Source organism: Nerophis lumbriciformis, linkage group LG05 (assembly GCF_033978685.3).
Source record: "Nerophis lumbriciformis linkage group LG05, RoL_Nlum_v2.1, whole genome shotgun sequence".
Taxonomy (NCBI): Eukaryota; Metazoa; Chordata; class Actinopteri; order Syngnathiformes; family Syngnathidae; genus Nerophis; species Nerophis lumbriciformis.
Genome location: NC_084552.2, coordinates 43193141 through 43211578, shown reverse-complemented (window position 1 = coordinate 43211578; position 18438 = coordinate 43193141). Strand labels below are relative to the sequence as shown.

Below are 18438 nucleotides of genomic sequence, written 5' to 3'. Positions count from 1 at the left end.
AACCCTGCACAGAGATGTACAAGAAGTTCACCCTAAACAAAAAACTCTTGGATGCAGCCAGGAAAGAACAGAAATATTTCAGATAGACAATCAACTATTTTGGTGAGTACACTAATCTTATGATTTCACTGATGGGCTACATGAAATGTTTATATTTATTGGGTTGAAAACGATACAGATTTTGGAAGATTGATAACTATGTTGTTGCTATGTTGTTATTTGTACCAGTCTCTGCAGGATATAAAAGGCCCAGGCGCAGTGGGGGCTTGGAAGCCATGATGACAGAGGGGCTGTTGATCCTGAGCTGCTACAGAGGGTGAATGTGGAGTTTGCTTAAAGACAGGTCTGCTGCGCACACACACAGACACTGAAGACAAGTCCCCAAAAGACTGAAGCACTTTAGAAATGCTATGCTTTTTGAGCAGTTGCATGTTTTCTTGTTTGTTTGTTTGTTACAATCTCCTTTGTTGTTTATATAAAATGTTATTCAGGCTTTTTTAAAAAGCTTTATTTTTTAATTATATATGTTACCTGTTAATTGTTGTTTACATTTAAGTCCACACATGTTATGATTTGTGGCACTCTGCACTTGAAAAGATTAATCTCAGTGGTCACTTTTTGAACACTACAATGTATTGAATAAATACAAATACTGTTAACAAACACTTGACTTTAATATTTTTTCCTATTCAGCCACACAAACATCATCTTTAAACCACTCAAAATTGTACTATAAATAAGAGTATACCAGAGTCCTATGTACACCATAGTAATTTATTGATATGCCGCATACTGTCCTCCTTTTTGGTGTCATGGAAATGGTCACCCTACACTTCTGTGCGTATGTGTGTCAGCTAGCTTCCTGCAAAGCCAAGAGAGTCGAAACACACTTTTTTATTGAAATCAAAGAACATATTTACCATAAAACATAACTTCCTGTTTAGCTCACACACAGAATGAACATGGGAAGAATATTGGCAACAAAGAACAAAGAACACACGTTGCCTGGGTGGAATGTGTCACAATCAACACAATTGGCCGAAGACTATTTTTTTAGACAGTGGTTCAGTCAGTTTATTATCTCTTTTTTACTGATGTCATGGAACAAAAGGCCACGTCACCTACGTCACTACAACCTGTTACATTGTTCGCTGTATAAATGCATATGTTGGTAGCCCTGAGAAGCATTTTGAGACACACACAGACAACACATAACTTTAAAAATATATGAATTTGCAAGAAAAAATTGTACCAAGGTAAAGGTAAGTGTATTATTATTATTATTATTATTATTATTATTATTATTATTATTATTATTATTATTATTATCATTATTATTATTATTATTATTATTATTATTATTATTACCATTATTATTAGTGGTGCAAAAACCCTATTGTATCTTCAATGTTATTGTTACCGTGAAAGTCACCTAACTTGACAACTGTAATTTATATAATGTATATTTTCTCCATTGTGCATTCTTTCGGAAATGTATTGAAATACATCTTTAATATAATACAAATTCTTAGTAGTATTACTTATACTACTACATATTTTATAGTGCCATATTCCTGAGCATAGACAGCTAATTAAAAATATATTGTATATTATTATTCTGCAAAAAATAAAACAATGTTTCAAAAAAACTTTTTAAATACCTTGTTTTTGGCTCAAAAAAGACTTAACCATCAGTGTAATAAATAAACAGACAACAACAAAAAGGCAATTGTTGAACATTTTTTAAAAGCCAATCTAAAAAAAAAAGACTGTCCGTGTTAAGGTAAGCACATGATAACAATGATAATAATAATAATGATTATATCAACATTGGTAATAATAATAAAATAATAGTTATTATTAATATTATTTTAATAAAATAAAAAAACACTAATGAATAATTATTGTGATTGTTATTTATATATGAATTCATTATTATTATTACTATTGTTGTTATGAATTTCAATCATTTGCAAATGGTATATTTTGCTAATTTTTATTATTGTACTTTTTTTAAACTAAATTAATGTACATTTTATGTAAACAAAAAAATTAAATAATCATTGTTGGAATTATTTTAAATGACATTATTTGATTTTTTCTTTCTTTCAATCTTTTAAACTACATGATTAATTAAATACCACATTTATTTTTGAACCAGTATACAACCATCACTGATATAATTAATTCCAATTTTATAGTTAATCACCGTAATTATCATTGTTAATATTGTTGTAAATGTCACATAATTACTTTTTTGTTTCACATTTTAGCTCCGGGCTACAGCTGGGCAATTGCAAAAAAAAAAAAAAGATGTTCCTTCTTGACACACTAAAACACATTGAAATTTGTAAAAAATTTATAAAATACAAATGAAATAAGAAAAAAAAGAGTAAAACAACATCCAAATCGGCCTGGGTACGAGGGCCCTGATTATGGTTATGGTTGCCAAAGCTGGGTATCATCTACCCTGCTGAAATGGGCTTTCAGGGAGTGGCTCAGCAATGACTTCCGTGAGAAGCCCCCCAACCCTCTCCGTTCAGGAGATCTTAATCAGGACAAGTTGGACCTGATTTAGAAAGCTTACATGCAAAGTGTTGCCCATGTCTGCTTTATAGAATAGCATAGAAAAGAATGTCTTGGTTGTCATAGTAACAGGTACAGCGAAATTGAAAGTGCATTTTCCTAATGTTCCGAATAAAAGTATATCACATGATAATAATACAAACTCACACAGTATATACCAAAAGAGGATACCAGTTTTAATTAAAGTTCAGTATGAAAGATTAAAGAGGAATATGAAATTTCTTGTAAACGTGAAATATATTTTGGCAATGTTCAAAGCACTCACGGTTCTCACAAAAAAAATTGTTGTGTGTTAGTTCTGGCTTTTAATGTCTTAAAGCATCTGCCAGTAGGTAACAGCTGAAAGTGGGCCCAGGATGCCCCGGAGTTCTGGGTTCTGGCAAGAAATGTGCCCTCTTGGAATTCATGAACCCCAAGCATCTGTGCATGTGTATAAATCCAAGGAATACCTAAATTAAATTGCGCATTGAAGGACTCTTTAATATATGTTTCACACTACTTTAACAATCAAATGTGTGATTAAACGGTTATGGTTTTTTCGCCGGGAAACTGAAAGTGCTTCCACCACATGAAACCATAACCTTAATGAATTGTACATTACATTGTGTAACAGTTTGTAGACATGTGTATTAAATGACAAAATACAAAAATGTAGTATCACAATTGTACTCACATACAAGATTCCTTCAATGCACAATTTCGTTTCAGCATTCATTGAATTCAGACACATGCGCAGACGCAAGGGGTGCTTGAATTCCAAAGGGGAGCACGATTCGCCAGAACCAAGTGTTAAGATACTCTCAATGGAGCAAACGGACAAGCGGATTTCTGAGGCCCCGTTTACACTAAGCCGGATAATGTTATCCAGGGTAAATCCCACCTAACCTTATCCGTGTCCACACACAACAATGCCACCGTTTAAGACCCCTTCCCCCTCCATTCGCCGGCGCAACGCGACCTAATACGCATGCGCGGAAAATGTGCACATCAGCTTTGTGTGCAAGTTCTTAAATTTAACTTATCTGAACATTATCCAGTGTTGTGGTATTTCAATTAACTGGAATCCAGTGTGCTGTGGGGCCCTATTGTAGTGAATCACCCCTGAGACTTCATAAAAATAATCAGATATTTAATAAACATGTGAAAGTACACAATGTGACAAAGAACATTTTACAATAATCAATCTCGGGATCTAGATATCTGGTCAGGACACTCCGCACTCTTTTGCCTTCACCTTCATTGTCCATTCGTTTTTGGTGACTTTATATACTCTGGACCTAGACGTTGCGTCCGCGACATACATGGCGAACAATAACAGATACAGTCTGCTTTGCCAGTCCAAAAGCATTCGCCGTTTTCCGTAGGCTTCCCTCGACGGCCAGGTAATACAAAGCACACGCTACCTTTTTTATCACATCCACGGGAGCTCGCATTCTCGTTGTCTCTCCTTAGACAAATGGACAAAGTTTTTCGGTAAGTGGAATCACAGCTGACCAGAACATTTCAATGTTCTCTTGCCGTCTGAGAAGTGTTGTATCCGAAATAGCTGCAATCGCTTTCTCTTAAGGTATTCATGTGTGATTTCCACTAGCGTCTGTACATGTAGACGAAGGAGAAACACGGGCATGTCTGAATGACTCGCCTTCATATTTCCAGTGGTTAGCTCCGAGTTACGAAACCTCTTTATCATAAAGCTGGCTGTGGCGTGTTCTTTCTGATGTCACTTCCTGTGTGGGCGCGGCCTTTCTGGCATCACTTCCTCTCCGAACTCAGTTTGTAAACGATCAATGAGTCCATACAAAGCTAAGTGCCGGAGATTCAAGAAATACACGGCGCACTTACCCGTGTAAAGATTTGTCCGAGGAGGGGGACCTTAAACGCTGGTTTAGTGTGACTGAAACGGGGCTTAGGCTAAATAATTATTTGTTTAAGGTGTTAAACGACCTAGTGTAGATATGGCCTGAGAATCCTCCGAAAATTCAGTCTCTGCTTCGGTTGCTGTCCTTGCACCACACTGTAAGCTGCTCCAAAACCAAGCCCGGTATTCAGACTCACCCTCTCAGGTGATAAGCTCCAGCAAACTTGATGATGCTGTTGCTGCACTAATTGAATGGTGCAGAGAAGGGACATTGTTAGTCTGTCTGTTAGTTACTAAACTAAGGAAATCAAAAACGTATCAAACTTTCACGAAATGTTCAAAATGGGAAAAAGAACAATGTTGATGATTTTGGGCCTGATCTGCGTCATTTCTATTACGTTACCTTACCTTTACACTTCTGTGCGTATGTGTGTCAGCTAGCTTCCTGCAAAGCCAAAGAGTCGAAACAGACAAGAGTGTTCACTCTGTTTCTTTCGTGCCGCTATAGATAGCGCCAATATTTATGGGCAGATTTTAATCTCCATTCCAAGAAATGTCAGTATAGTGGCTATTTCGACTGGCTACCTCCTGTCCTCGAAGCATGGCTCCAGCACAACCACTTCAGAAGTGATGACACAGGATTTGGAGTTACTCATTGAGTCGGCTGGGTGTCAACTCACACGGTAGAACAATCGTGTGGCTCTCCCGTAGCCATCAACTTCTTTATTGAAATCAAAGAACACATTTACATAAAACATCACTTCCTGTTTAGCTCACATACAGGCGGAAGTCGCAAACCTTCAAATTAAGGTACCGTTACAATGGAGCAATATGAGTAATGCCTTTTGTAGCAAATGGCGCTTACGGTCAGTAAGCAGTCTTTACATTTTGGGCCTGATCCAAAACATTTTTACTACGTTAACTTGAGTTACGAGCGTCAACATATGTCATACTTGCCAACCCTCCCGGATTTTCCGGGAGACTCCCGGAATTCAGCGCCTCTCCCGAAAACCTCCCGGGACAAATTTTCTCCCAAAAATCTCCCGAAATTCAGGCGGACCTGAGTGACGTGTCGACAGCCTGTTGTCACGTCCGCTTTCCCACAATATAAACAGCGTGCCTGCCCAATCGCGTTATAACTGTAGAATGATCGAGGGCGAGTTCTTGGTTTCTTATGTGGGTTTATTGTTAGGCAGTTTCATTAACGTCCTCCCAGCGCGGCAACAACACACAACAACAGCAGTCACGTTTTCGTCTACCGTAAAGCAGTTCGTCTGCCGTAAACAGCAATGTTGTGACACTCTTAAACAGGACAATACTGCCATCTACTGTACATGCATATGTGACAATAACATCTAGGGCTTTTAGAGAGTGCATTGCACAACTGCGCACACAACAAGGAGACGAAGCAGAATGCATCATCAGAGAGGGTGTTCAGCATGGTTAGAAAAATAGTGACAGAGAATAGAACAAGGATGGACAATTCAACCCTTAACTCAACAATGAGTAGATGAGTGTTATGTGTGTGTATATGTGTAAATAAATGAACACTGAAATTCAAGTATTTCTCTTATTTATATATATATATTTTTATATATATATATATATATATATACATATATATATATATATATATATATATATATATATATATATATACATATATAAATATATATATATATATATACATATATAAATATATATATATATATATATATATTTATTTATATATATATATAATAAAATAAATAAATATATATATATATATATATATATATATATATATATATATATATATATATATATATATATATATATATAGCTAGAATTCACTGAAAGTCAAGTATTTCTTATGTATACAGTATATATATATATATATATATATATATATATATATATATATATGAAATACTTGACTCCTCCCCTCTTAACCACGCCCCCAACCACGCCCCAAGTATGACATGGGTGTGTGTGTGTGTGTATGCTGGCGTCATTGCTCCCCTCACAGAGACAACGAGAGTAGATGACTGACAAGAAGTTTCACTCTTTCTTTCATTTTACTATAGGTAGATCAAAAATATATAAGCAGATTGTCATCTACATTTCAGGAAATGTCAGAAATTTGAATGAGGAACAAGTCATTATGTCTTGAGGCGTTTCAGATCACTTGTCTGGATTCAGGACTTTTTGACTATTAAGAGATAGTGCTTGTCAGAGGTCTGCGCTCTCCAAGTGCTTTTCTCGTCTGCCATTAAATAGAGGCGTAATGTCTGATTGTACATTGTGTTAAATTCTGCCAATTTTTTTAAAGGGACAATGCCAAATGTTTGTTCTTGCATGTGAAATATTGAGTCTTGAAATAACAATCTAACGTGCAATATGTTTTAATGTGAGCAGGGGCGCCGCTAGGGATTTTGGGCCCCATGAAAAGAATCTTTACAGGGCCCCCAACACAGTGTCATTATTTTTTCTGTATTATAATTTCATCATCATTAGGGGCCTCTCTGTGCCCCCCTCCATCATGGGCCCCTAGAATCCGTCTCCTTTACCCCCCCTTTTCGGCGCCCCTGAATGTGAGGGAGTGTTTTTATAACTGTTACACATTTGAGGTATCTTTATTTGTGTTGCTATGATGAATGGCACTTAAAGGGCAACTGGAGTTTTTTTTAACGTTTGCTTATCAGTCACAATACCTATGTAAGACAAAAACATAAATTTATTTTTTTATGTATGAGGTGGCTAACATTGAAACAAATGGGATTCATATATTGCTCCATAAAGCCCTCTAAAAACATAAAAAAAAAAACACCAACAATACCCCATTGACATCTCGTGACCCGAATATTAACCAAGTATTAGCAATATTGTTGTTATAAGCGCTAACGTTGAAGTGCTACTTTCAACAGCGCCATGATGACAGGTAACTGGCGTATGCAACTATTAACATACTGAGCCAGTGAGCTGCTGCATCTCCTCGGAGTTGGTGAAAGTTACTTCTAGATTATAAATCATGCCTCTCACCTTGAAAGAAGGTTGTGGTTATAAACCGAGAAGTTAGTCAACTTTGACATTCAATTTAGAGCCAAAGATTGTAAGAAAGGCACAAAAAGACGCCTGTTTTTTTGTTTTTGTTTTACCTGCGTGAGTATTATGATTAATTCTTTATCTAAGTGGGAATGATGAGATGAACATCTCATCAGTTGGCATCCCAGTGAGATTAGACATTGTTGATTTTTTATTATGTTCTAAATTTGCATTTCTTGTTTAGCACTTAGCAATAGTGCAACTTGCTGTAGGCTATCTGCTTGTCACTCAGCTTCTAAAACTTGTAGCTCATCCTCCGTATATTCAGTCTTAAAAATATAAAGTTATGGCTCTTCATTTGGCCCAAAGTAGTCTTTGTTGCCTTACATGAAGTTTAGCATGATTATTCAAAGTTGTTGTTGATAAAGAAATACATATATAAATATATCCTTGTAGGGATGAAATAGCCTCTGTGTTTTTTCCTGACCTAACGTATATTATATATATTATATTTACTTGATACGTCCTGCAGGCCGGAAAAGCCCTGCAGGTCGTAGTTTGGGGACCCCTGGCACAAAAGTGTAAACTTCTCTTTGTACATCTGTCCAAATAAAATACAACGGCTTGCTTTGTTATCAGCACAAATTAAGAATGCTGGCTCTTAAAGCGACAACAAACTGAAGGAGGCCAAAAAAATCTGCCCGATGTGTTTGTTTCCAGCATCCACCTAAGTGACAACAGCTTAAAGGAGTTCACTTTTGATGCTGTCAGTACTGGTTTCTCTTCGGCGAGCAGGCGTCGGAGAAGAGGTCGTTAAATAAATGTGTTGTATTGCAGGTCACCACAAAGCTTCCACCTTTCGGTACAATAGTTTTGCAAACATGTATTGCACGTTCCTTTCTGGCTTTGTGATATTTCTAGAGTAAACTATTTCCACACAGCGGCCATGTTGTAATAAAACGTTGGTTAGCTTCAATGATGTTCAATTTTGCTCCAATGAGCTGACTGAAAATAAAGGAATTGATCACTATGGCCCTAGTGTGTGAATGTGAGTGTGAATGTTGTCTGTCTATCTGTGTTGGCCCTGCGATGAGGTGGCGACTTGTCCAGGGTGTACCCCGTCTTCCACCCGAATGCAGCTGAAATAGGCTCCAGCACCCCCGAACGGAACAACAGGTAGATGGATGGATGGATGGATTCCTCAACAGAAATGAGTCTCATCACTCCACTTCTCATTGAGACACGCCTCTGTTCCAAAGATCCACTCCACAGTTTGCAGCGAGCTTTGCGTAACAGCCGGCTGGAAATCCATGCACTTGTAAAGTCACTTAAGCAGACGTGACTCATGTATCGGAAATTGGGCGGGGCTTCGTCTTCCTCTTCTTCGTGCTTAGCATTGCTATGACAAAAAACTACACCACCAACTCAGTAGGTGTCTTTGGCTATTAAGACGGGATATTTTAAGGCAGTATTTTGAGACACTCGTTACTAGCAATAACTACTTAGTACCATCTCCTTCTTCTTCATGTCGAGGGCACGCAACATACTCGTTATTGAAATTGATGCTCGCAACTTAAACCACAACAAAAAACCGACACACAGCTCGTATATCAAAATACAAGTCATGTTAGGTACCACTGAGTGTCTTTGCTGCTTGAATCCATCCTTGCATCCATCTTCTATACTGCTTATCCTAATTTGGGTCAAGGGTATATTGGAGCTGATCCCAGCTGACTTTAGGCAAGAGGCGGACGACACAACGGACTGACCGCATTCATGGAACATTTCAAGTATCCATTTAAACTAATAGGTTAGTTTAGAGTTAGATAGCTTGCGTCCTTAAATTATTTGTAATCTGACTGAAAGTTTCTAAATTAGATTTAATTTGGTTTGATATTTTCTTTACTTTGTGATTATTGGTTTAAGTGCCATGGGGCCATAGTTATCTAAACTGTTGATGGGGTTCTGCTTGGGAAGTGAGGCGACAATGGAGAATTTCAGGCAGAAAGGAATAATAGTCTGACTCAGAAATCGATATTTTGCATTTTATGAGCAATGCTTTAGTTAATGTTGTTACATTTTGCAGGTTTAAGGATAGCAACAATGGATATTGGACCGATTTCAAAAATGTGGCTGGTGCTTTTGGGTAAATATGTAATTTCTGTAAAAGATTTGGGTATAATTTTGGTGAGTTACTCATGCAACTAATCTGTCTAATCTTTGCAGTGTTAAATTGCAATGCAATTGTAACTAAGTCTGAAGGGACTGGAGGAACAACTGTGACTGGAGGCACAATGACTGGTGCCTCAACGACTGGAGCCACAACGACTGGAGGCACAACGACTGGTCCCACAACGACTGGAGCCACAACGACTGGAGCCACAACGACTGGAGGCACAACGACCGGAGGCACAACGACTGGTGCTACAACAACTGGAGCGACAACGACTGGAGCCACAACGACTGGAGCCACGACGACTCGAGCCACAACTGTGACTAGGGCCACAACGACTGGAGGCACAACGACTGGTGCCTCAACGACTGGAGCCTCAACGACTGGAGCCACAACGACTGGAGCCACAACAACTGGAGCCACAACGACTGGAGCCTCAACGACAGGAGCCACAACGACTGGAGCCACAACGACTGGAGGCACAACTGTGACTAGAGCCACAACGACTGGAGGCACAACGACTGGTGCCTCAACGACTGGAGCCACAACGACTGGAGGCACAACGACTGGTGCCACAACGACTGGAGCCACAACGACTGGAGCCACAACGACTGGAGGCACAACGACCGGAGGCACAACGACTGATGCTACAACAACTGGAGCGACAACGACTGGAGCCACAACGACTGGAGCCACGACGACTGGAGCCACAACTGTGACTAGGGCCACAACGACTGGAGGCACAACGACTGGTGCCTCAACGACTGGAGCCACAACGACTGGAGCCACAACAACTGGAGCCACAACGACTGGAGCCTCAACAACAGGAGCCACAACGACTGGAGCCACAACGACTGGAGGCACAACTGTGACTAGAGCCACAACGACTGGAGGCACAACGACTGGTGCCTCAACGACTGGAGCCACAACAACTGGAGCCACAACGACTGGAGGCACAACGACTGGTGCCACAACGACTGGAGCTACAACGACTGGAGCCACAACGACTGGAGCCACAACGACTGGAGTCACAACGACTGGAGCCACAACGACTGGAGCCACAACTGTGACTAGGGCCACAACGACTGGAGGCACAACGACTGGTGCCACAACGACTGGAGCCACAACGACTGGAGCCACAACGACTGGAGCCTCAACGACAGGAGCCTCAACGACAGGAGCCACAACGACTGGAGCCACAACGACTGGAGGCACAACTGTGACTAGAGCCACAACGACTGGAGGCACAACGACTGGTGCCTCAACGACTGGTGCCTCAACGACTGGAGCCACAACGACTGGAGGCACAACGACTGGTGCCACAACGACTGGAGCCACAACGACTGGAGCCACAACGACTGGAGCCACGACGACTGGAGCCACAACTGTGACTAGGGCCACAACGACTGGAGGCACAACGACTGGAGCCTCAACGACAGGAGCCACAACGACTGGAGCCACAACGACTGGAGGCACAACTGTGACTAGAGCCACAACGACTGGAGGCACAACGACTGGTGCCTCAACGACTGGAGCCACAACGACTGGAGCCACAACGACTGGAGGCACAACGACTGGTGCCACAACGACTGGAGCCACAACGACTGGAGCCACAACGACTGGAGGCACAACGACTGGTGCCACAACGACTGGAGCCACAACGACTGGAGCCACAACGACCGGAGGCACAACGATTGGTGCTACAACGACTGGAGCCACAACGACTGGAGCCACAACGACTGGAGCCACAACGACTGGAGCCACAACGACTGGAGCCACGACGACTGGAGCCACAACTGTGACTAGGGCCACAACGACTGGAGGCACAACGACTGGTGCCTCAACGACTGGAGCCACAACGACTGGAGCCACAACGACTGGAGCCACAACGACTGGAGCCTCAACGACTGGAGCCTCAACGACAGGAGCCACAACGACTGGAGCCACAACGACTGGAGACACAACTGTGACTAGAGCCACAACGACTGGAGGCACAACGACTGGTGCCTCAACGACTGGTGCCTCAACGACTGGAGCCACAACGACTGGAGGCACAACGACTGGTGCCACAACGACTGGAGCCACAACGACTGGAGCCACAACGACTGGAGGCACAACGACTGGTGCCACAACGACTGGAGCCACAACGACTGGAGCCACAACGACTGGAGCCACAACGACTGGTGCCACAACGACTGGAGGCACAACGACTGGAGCCACAACGACCGGAGGCACAACGACTGGTGCTACAACGACTGGAGCCACAACGACTGGAGCCACAACGACTGGAGCCACGACGACTGGAGCCACAACTGTGACTAGGGCCACAACGACTGGAGGCACAACGACTGGAGGCACAACGACTGGTGCCTCAACGACTGGAGCCACAACGACTGGAGCCACAACGACTGGAGCCTCAACGACAGGAGCCACAACGACTGGAGCCACAACGACTGGAGGCACAACTGGGACTAGAGCCACAACGACTGGAGGCACAACGACTGGTGCCTCAACGACTGGAGCCACAACGACTGGAGCCACAACGACTGGAGACACAACGACTGGTGCCACAACGACTGGAGCCACAACGACTGGAACCACAACGACTGGAGGCACAACGACTGGTGCCACAACGACTGGAGCCACAACGACTGGAGCCACAACGACTGGAGCCACAACGACTGGAGCCACAACGACTGGAGCCACAACGACTGGAGCCACAACGACTGGAGGCACAACGACTGGTGCCACAACGACTGGAGCCACAACGACTGGAGCCACAACGACTGGAGCCACAACGACTGGAGCCACAACGACTGGAGCCACAACGACTGGAGCCACAACGACTGGAGGCACAACTGGCATGACCACCAGTCTCTCTCCAACTACAACTGGAGGACCTACAACAGCGCTAACGACGACCACAACTGCTGTTGCACCCCGTCCATCTGTAGTAGTTGTTCTTGTAGCAATAGTGTTGGTGCCGTTCGAACCAGAGCTCACTGACCCAAATAGTGAACAATTTTCTGAGCTTGCTCAATTGATTTTAATCGTGGTGAGTATACTGTCACTGACAGCAATTTTATTTGCATTTTAACAATATCTTTGTAATGTTCCTAATTATTCTGTATTGTTCCTAATTATTCTGGTGATTTATTCTGATAAAATAACTTTTTTTTTCATAATATTACAACCTTGTTCTGTTAATATAACAACTTTTTTTCCGTAATATTCTGAATACATTTTTGTAAAATTATGACTTTTTTCCTCGTAATTACAACTTCTGATAAACTATAACATTCTACTCATATTATTCTAACTTTATTCTGGTTAAAGGTTTTCTTTGGAAAATTACGACTATTTTGGTTAAAAAAAAAAAAGTATCTCCGCTGTCAAAAATGAAAACACTGTATAGTATTGGCGCTTTGTTTGCATTTTAATGTTGTCTTCCTTGCCACAGTACGATACGACCTTCAGAGCGAGATACAACACATACAGTCGCTGTGTCGTCAGACGCTTCAGGTAACACCCCATCAATGACATTTAAAAGAATAAATATGATACTGATAGCATTTTCCATTAATGCAGACTAAGTACACGAGTAACGCGAAATGATGAGGTGGAGTCGGATGTGGACATTGAGTTTGTCAACACAGAGACGTCGGAGGAAATTCCGAGTTCGGACGAAATAGTGACAAATTTAAGGACGGATTTGGAGAATCCAGACAACAACTTCACTTTATCGTTTGATACTAACTCTCTCGTCATCACTGGTTTGTAACAATAACAACCATATTTGATCAAATATGCAGTAACTGCTGTTATTTCATATAATTTTACATATTAAATGTTTTAACTGGTTCTTTTCAGAGAGAAATGTAACAACGACAACTGCTGCACCAGCAACTGCACCCATCGAGGCACTCACATTACAACGCTTGACATTCCGATCCGCCGGCGAGGAGTTCACGACAGACTTGCTAGATTCGTCTTCCCCTGCGTTCCAAAGTCGCGCCACCCTCATTGGGACGACAGTAAGTTACAACAAGATATTACAACAATAAATGCAACTAACAAGATTTTTTCACTATTTAAAATTTTGAAACAGTTTTTGGTTGCAACACAATATCTAATAATGGTATATTTTCTTTTGTAAAATGACATTTTCCTCTAACATTAAAATGCCTCATCATAAAATCATAACTTTAATTTTGTGAATATTTTATCCTATACATCTACAAACGTTATTTTTTTATAATTTTGAACTTTTGGTGGAATTGCTACTATTTTGTCATAATATTGCAATTTTATTCCTATAATGCTGTTACTGAACCTATTACCATACTAAAAAAAATGTTCTGTAAATTTACGACCCTTGGCCGTGTAATATCACAATTGTATTGCATTAAAGGTTTGTTCTTGTAAAGTTGTGACATCATCACAATAGTTATAATTTTATTTTTAAAATACTTCTTTCTTGTATTATTACAACTTTCTTGTGGGGCTATGACTTTTTTTAAATATCTTTATTATTATTAAAATAAATATCAGAAACGTATGTATTCTTGTAAAACACTTTTTTTTCGGGTAGTATTTACAATCTATTTGTATACAGTCCCTCATTTATCACTGCTAATTAGGTGCCGAGATGACCATAAAAAAAAAATTACTGCAAAGTAGAAATAATTAATTATTAATGAAATATTTTTCATAGCTACAACCTGTTTACAACCTTATAAATGTTTTTTTTCCCATTGTGACAACCCTCGAGACATGAAAATACACCATTTAGTGACTTTTTAATCCAATAAAATAATCCTGTCTGAGGCTGATCCAATCAGATACTAAATAGCCAGCTTTGATGGGTTTAATCTCTTCTCCTGGCCAATTCTACTGTAGTCTTGATATATATTTTTACATTTTATTTCGTAATTTTTATGCTTGAAAACACTTACTTTAGGACTAAAATATTGTAAAATATGCTTTAAGAAAATAAATACATATGTTTCATTGCATTATCTTTTGTCATAATATTGTTCCTTCACTCTGAAAAAAGTTCAAATTCAATTAAATTATTTAAATTTAAAACAGCAAATATTTTTTTAATAATATTATGACATTATTTTAATGCAATTTACAACATTTTATTTACATGTTTTGCTTGTGCTTCCACAGTTTCAGCCTATCTACCAAGGATTATTTTCTTCATTCCGATCTGTGACCGTGGTTTCATTCAGGTGGCATTAATTCATTAGTAGCTATAATAAGTAGAAACATAACAACTGCGTCTATTTGTTTTTTGCAGTAATGGCTCCATCATCAACAACTTAGACTTGAGTTTTGCATCTGCGTCGGTGCCAAGCAGCACCGCAATTGCCAATGTTTTGATCAACGCTGCCCCGGACATCAATGCCTTCAACGTGGACACCTCGTTCATTTTTGTGAATGGCGCTCGTAAGCCAAGACACGCTCATTTCTTGAAACAGTTGTCTCATGACTGACATTTCTTTTCTCTGATGTTTGTAGAAGTTTCCAGCGGAGCGAGCCACAAGACAAGCATCATCACTGCATCCTGTCTCGCGCTGTTGCCATGGATACTATCTAACCAATAATAGTAGCATTGTTGCGTTCCTGTCAAATAAGTTTAACGATACACACTTCATTATAGATCAATAAAACTCTTTATTGTCATAACATCCTGACTTTGATATAACTTTATTTCCTGTTATCAACTCTAATTATGGCTTTTACTGCCATCAAATGTAGATGTTATCATTACTGTTACAATTGTATTTCTAAATCTGATTCCGATATTTAGATTTTATCATCACAAATGATTTTTCTTGATAAATTACTTTTTTTAAATTATTTAAATATTGTTTTGCCATGACGTGTGCATTGACAGCTCAAGCATGTTATATGGACCATAGCATTGTATTGTATTTTATTTAAGTGCACTTAAATTATTATGAATATATAATAGAATAAAATATTTGAAAAATTGTCTTCTGTGATCCTTGAACATTCCTGACACATAGCACATGGCAGTTCGATGAAGTCTATTTACTCAGTTGCTATAAACGTAAAATATTGTTATTTTAAACAAGACGCTGGGTCAACTGGTTGAACTTGTTCATAACTAAATAATAACGCACTAAGAAATTCCCAACGCGAGGACAGAAATGTCATCCTTGCCTTTTTGTACAGCTATATTGTTTTTTATCATTCTGTTACTTATTTTACGCTAAACAACATTTTGACTTTTTCATCACACAAATATAAGTTGATCAAATGAAATTATGACTATTGTAAAAAAATATTACGGCATTAATATTCAAATACAATGTATCCAGAAAGTATTGGAAGGTACTCAAAGCGCTTCACTTTTTTCACATTTTTCTCTTTGGAGAGAGGAGAACCTTCCAGAAGGTCAACCATCTCTGCAGAAATCCACCAATCATGCCTGTATGGTATAGTGGGCAGACGAAAGCCATTTCTTAGTGAAAAGTTTGCCAAAATGCACCTAAAAGACTCTCAGACAGAAACAAAATTCTCTGGTCTGATGAGACAAAGATTTAAGTTTTTGGCGTGAACGCCAGGCGTCATAGTTGGAGGAAACCAGTCACCGCTCATCACCAGGCCAATACCATCCCTACAGTGAAGCATGGTGGTTTGCAGCATTATGCTGCGGGGATGGTTTCTACCAACAGGAACTTGGAGACTAGTCAGGATAGAGGGAAAGATGAATGCAGCAATGTACAAAGACATCCTGTATGAAAACTAAGGCTTCCCCTCCAAACTGATGCAGCTTGAGAGGTGCTGCAAAGAGTAATGGGAGAAACTGCCCAAAGATAGGTGTGCCAAGCTTGTGGCATTGTGTTCAAAAAGACTTGAGGCTGTAATTGCTGCCAAAGGTCCATCAACAAAGTATTGAGCAAAGGCTGTGAATACTTGTGTACATATGTTTTTAAAGTTTTAATACATTTGTAAAGTTTTAATGATAAAAAAAAAAAAAAAAGATCTTCACATTTTCATTATGGGGTATTGTCTGTAGAGTTTTGAGGACAAACGAACAAATTCCATTTTGGAATAAGGCTGTAACACAACAAAATGTGGAAAAAGTGAAGTGCTGTGACTGACTACTTTCCGGATGCCCTGTACATACGTAAAAGTGTAATGTTTGTATGTATATATGTATATATATATATATATATATATATATATATATATATATATATATATATATATATATATATACAAACCCCGTTTCCCTATGAGTTGGGAAATTGTGTTAGATGTAAATATAAATGAAATACAATGATTTGCAAATCCTTTTCAACCCATATTCAATTGAATGCACTACAAAGACAAGATATTTGATGTTCAAACTCATAAACTTTATTTTTTTTTTGCAAATAATAATTAACTTAGAATTTCATGGCTGCAACACGTGCCAAAGTAGTTGGGAAAGGGCATGTTCACCACTGTGTTACATGACCTTTCCTTTTAACAACACTCAGTAAACGTTTGGGAACTAAGGAGACACATTTTTTAAGCTTCTCAGGTGGAATTCTTTCCCATTCTTGCTTGATGTACAGCTTAAGTTGTTCAACAGTCCGGGGGTCTCCGTTGTGGTATTTTAGGCTTCATAATGCGCCACACAATATATATATACATACACGTACATATATATATATATATATATATATATATATATATATATATATATATATATATATATATATATATATATATATATATATCAGTGACATGCAGTCACCTGCCATCATGGAAAGAAAAAAAATGTCAAAAAGAAAACATTTTTATTAAATTGTTATATGTATCCAGTGATTATACTATGACAATATTTTCCATTTAACTTCACCAGTTTTAGATTATTTTTATTTAAAATCGCTGAATTTTCACATTTGCCGTTCAAATACTGAGAAGAGACGGTACGGTGAACAGCAGCCAGTTGAGGCACGTCACTGCGTTGTGCCTCAACATGGATTGCGGACTCGGCTAACTGCTGGCCTGCTGTGCAGTGAGACCGTATTGCTACATGAACTATATTATACATTTCCATAGTTTAGTTAGCTGAGGTATATAATGTACAGTGTATTTTGTCAACAACTGTATGTGTGTAACGTATTTCTTGTGCTGAGTGATCATAAAACGGCTGCAAAAGACGCACTGGCTGAGGCTCGCAGTAATCCCGCCTCCTGCACCCCCGCCGTAGAATGCACCCCCTGGCGGGAGTGTTATATCAACTAAAGCCCACACTTAAACGTTCCACGTGCAAGATTGAATCTATTTAAAAAAGTTATTTCATAAGAAGCCAAAAAGTGCAAAAACAATAATGTTTGTGTTGGAGGAGTTGTGAATGACTGCAGGGCCACAACATTAGGTAAACCTGCAGACTGCAGGTGTACCTAATTCACAACTCCTCCAACACGAACAGTATTGTTTTTCCACTTTTTGGCTTCTTATTAAATAACTTATGTAACCTATTTTTATGGGCTTTCCTCTCTGTGATGTTAAGTTCCTGTTATGCGCTGTTATACAGTATATGCCTTCAGCTCTTATTTTGAAGGCGCTAAGAGCGGAAGTGATGACACTTTGGAGTGGAGCGGAGGTTTTTGAAAGAAGGTAAATAAAGTGGTCCTCGTGTAAACTGGAGCCTCCGTGTTTGTTATTTTGTAGTTTCATACAGTATAGGCGACATTTATAAACCCTCGGTTACACTTTTTTAAATAGATTCAATCTTGCACGTGGAAAGTTTAAGTGAGGGCTTTAG

The 18438-nt window shown here is 39.5% G+C and overlaps 1 protein-coding gene across 1 annotated transcript; it reads left to right on the top strand.

The window, feature by feature from the left end:
- The first annotated feature begins 1116 nt into the window (after positions 1-1116).
- On the top strand, positions 1117-15645 carry LOC133605871 (uncharacterized). Its single transcript, XM_061959201.2, has 9 exons — positions 1117-1262; positions 9555-9614; positions 9695-12696; positions 13102-13163; positions 13230-13414; positions 13512-13675; positions 14817-14878; positions 14947-15095; positions 15168-15645. The coding sequence occupies exons 2-9, from the start codon at positions 9572-9574 to the stop codon at positions 15251-15253; spliced, it is 3753 nt and encodes a 1250-aa protein (XP_061815185.2). The 5' UTR covers positions 1117-1262; positions 9555-9571; the 3' UTR covers positions 15254-15645.
- The last annotated feature ends 2793 nt before the right edge of the window (positions 15646-18438 follow it).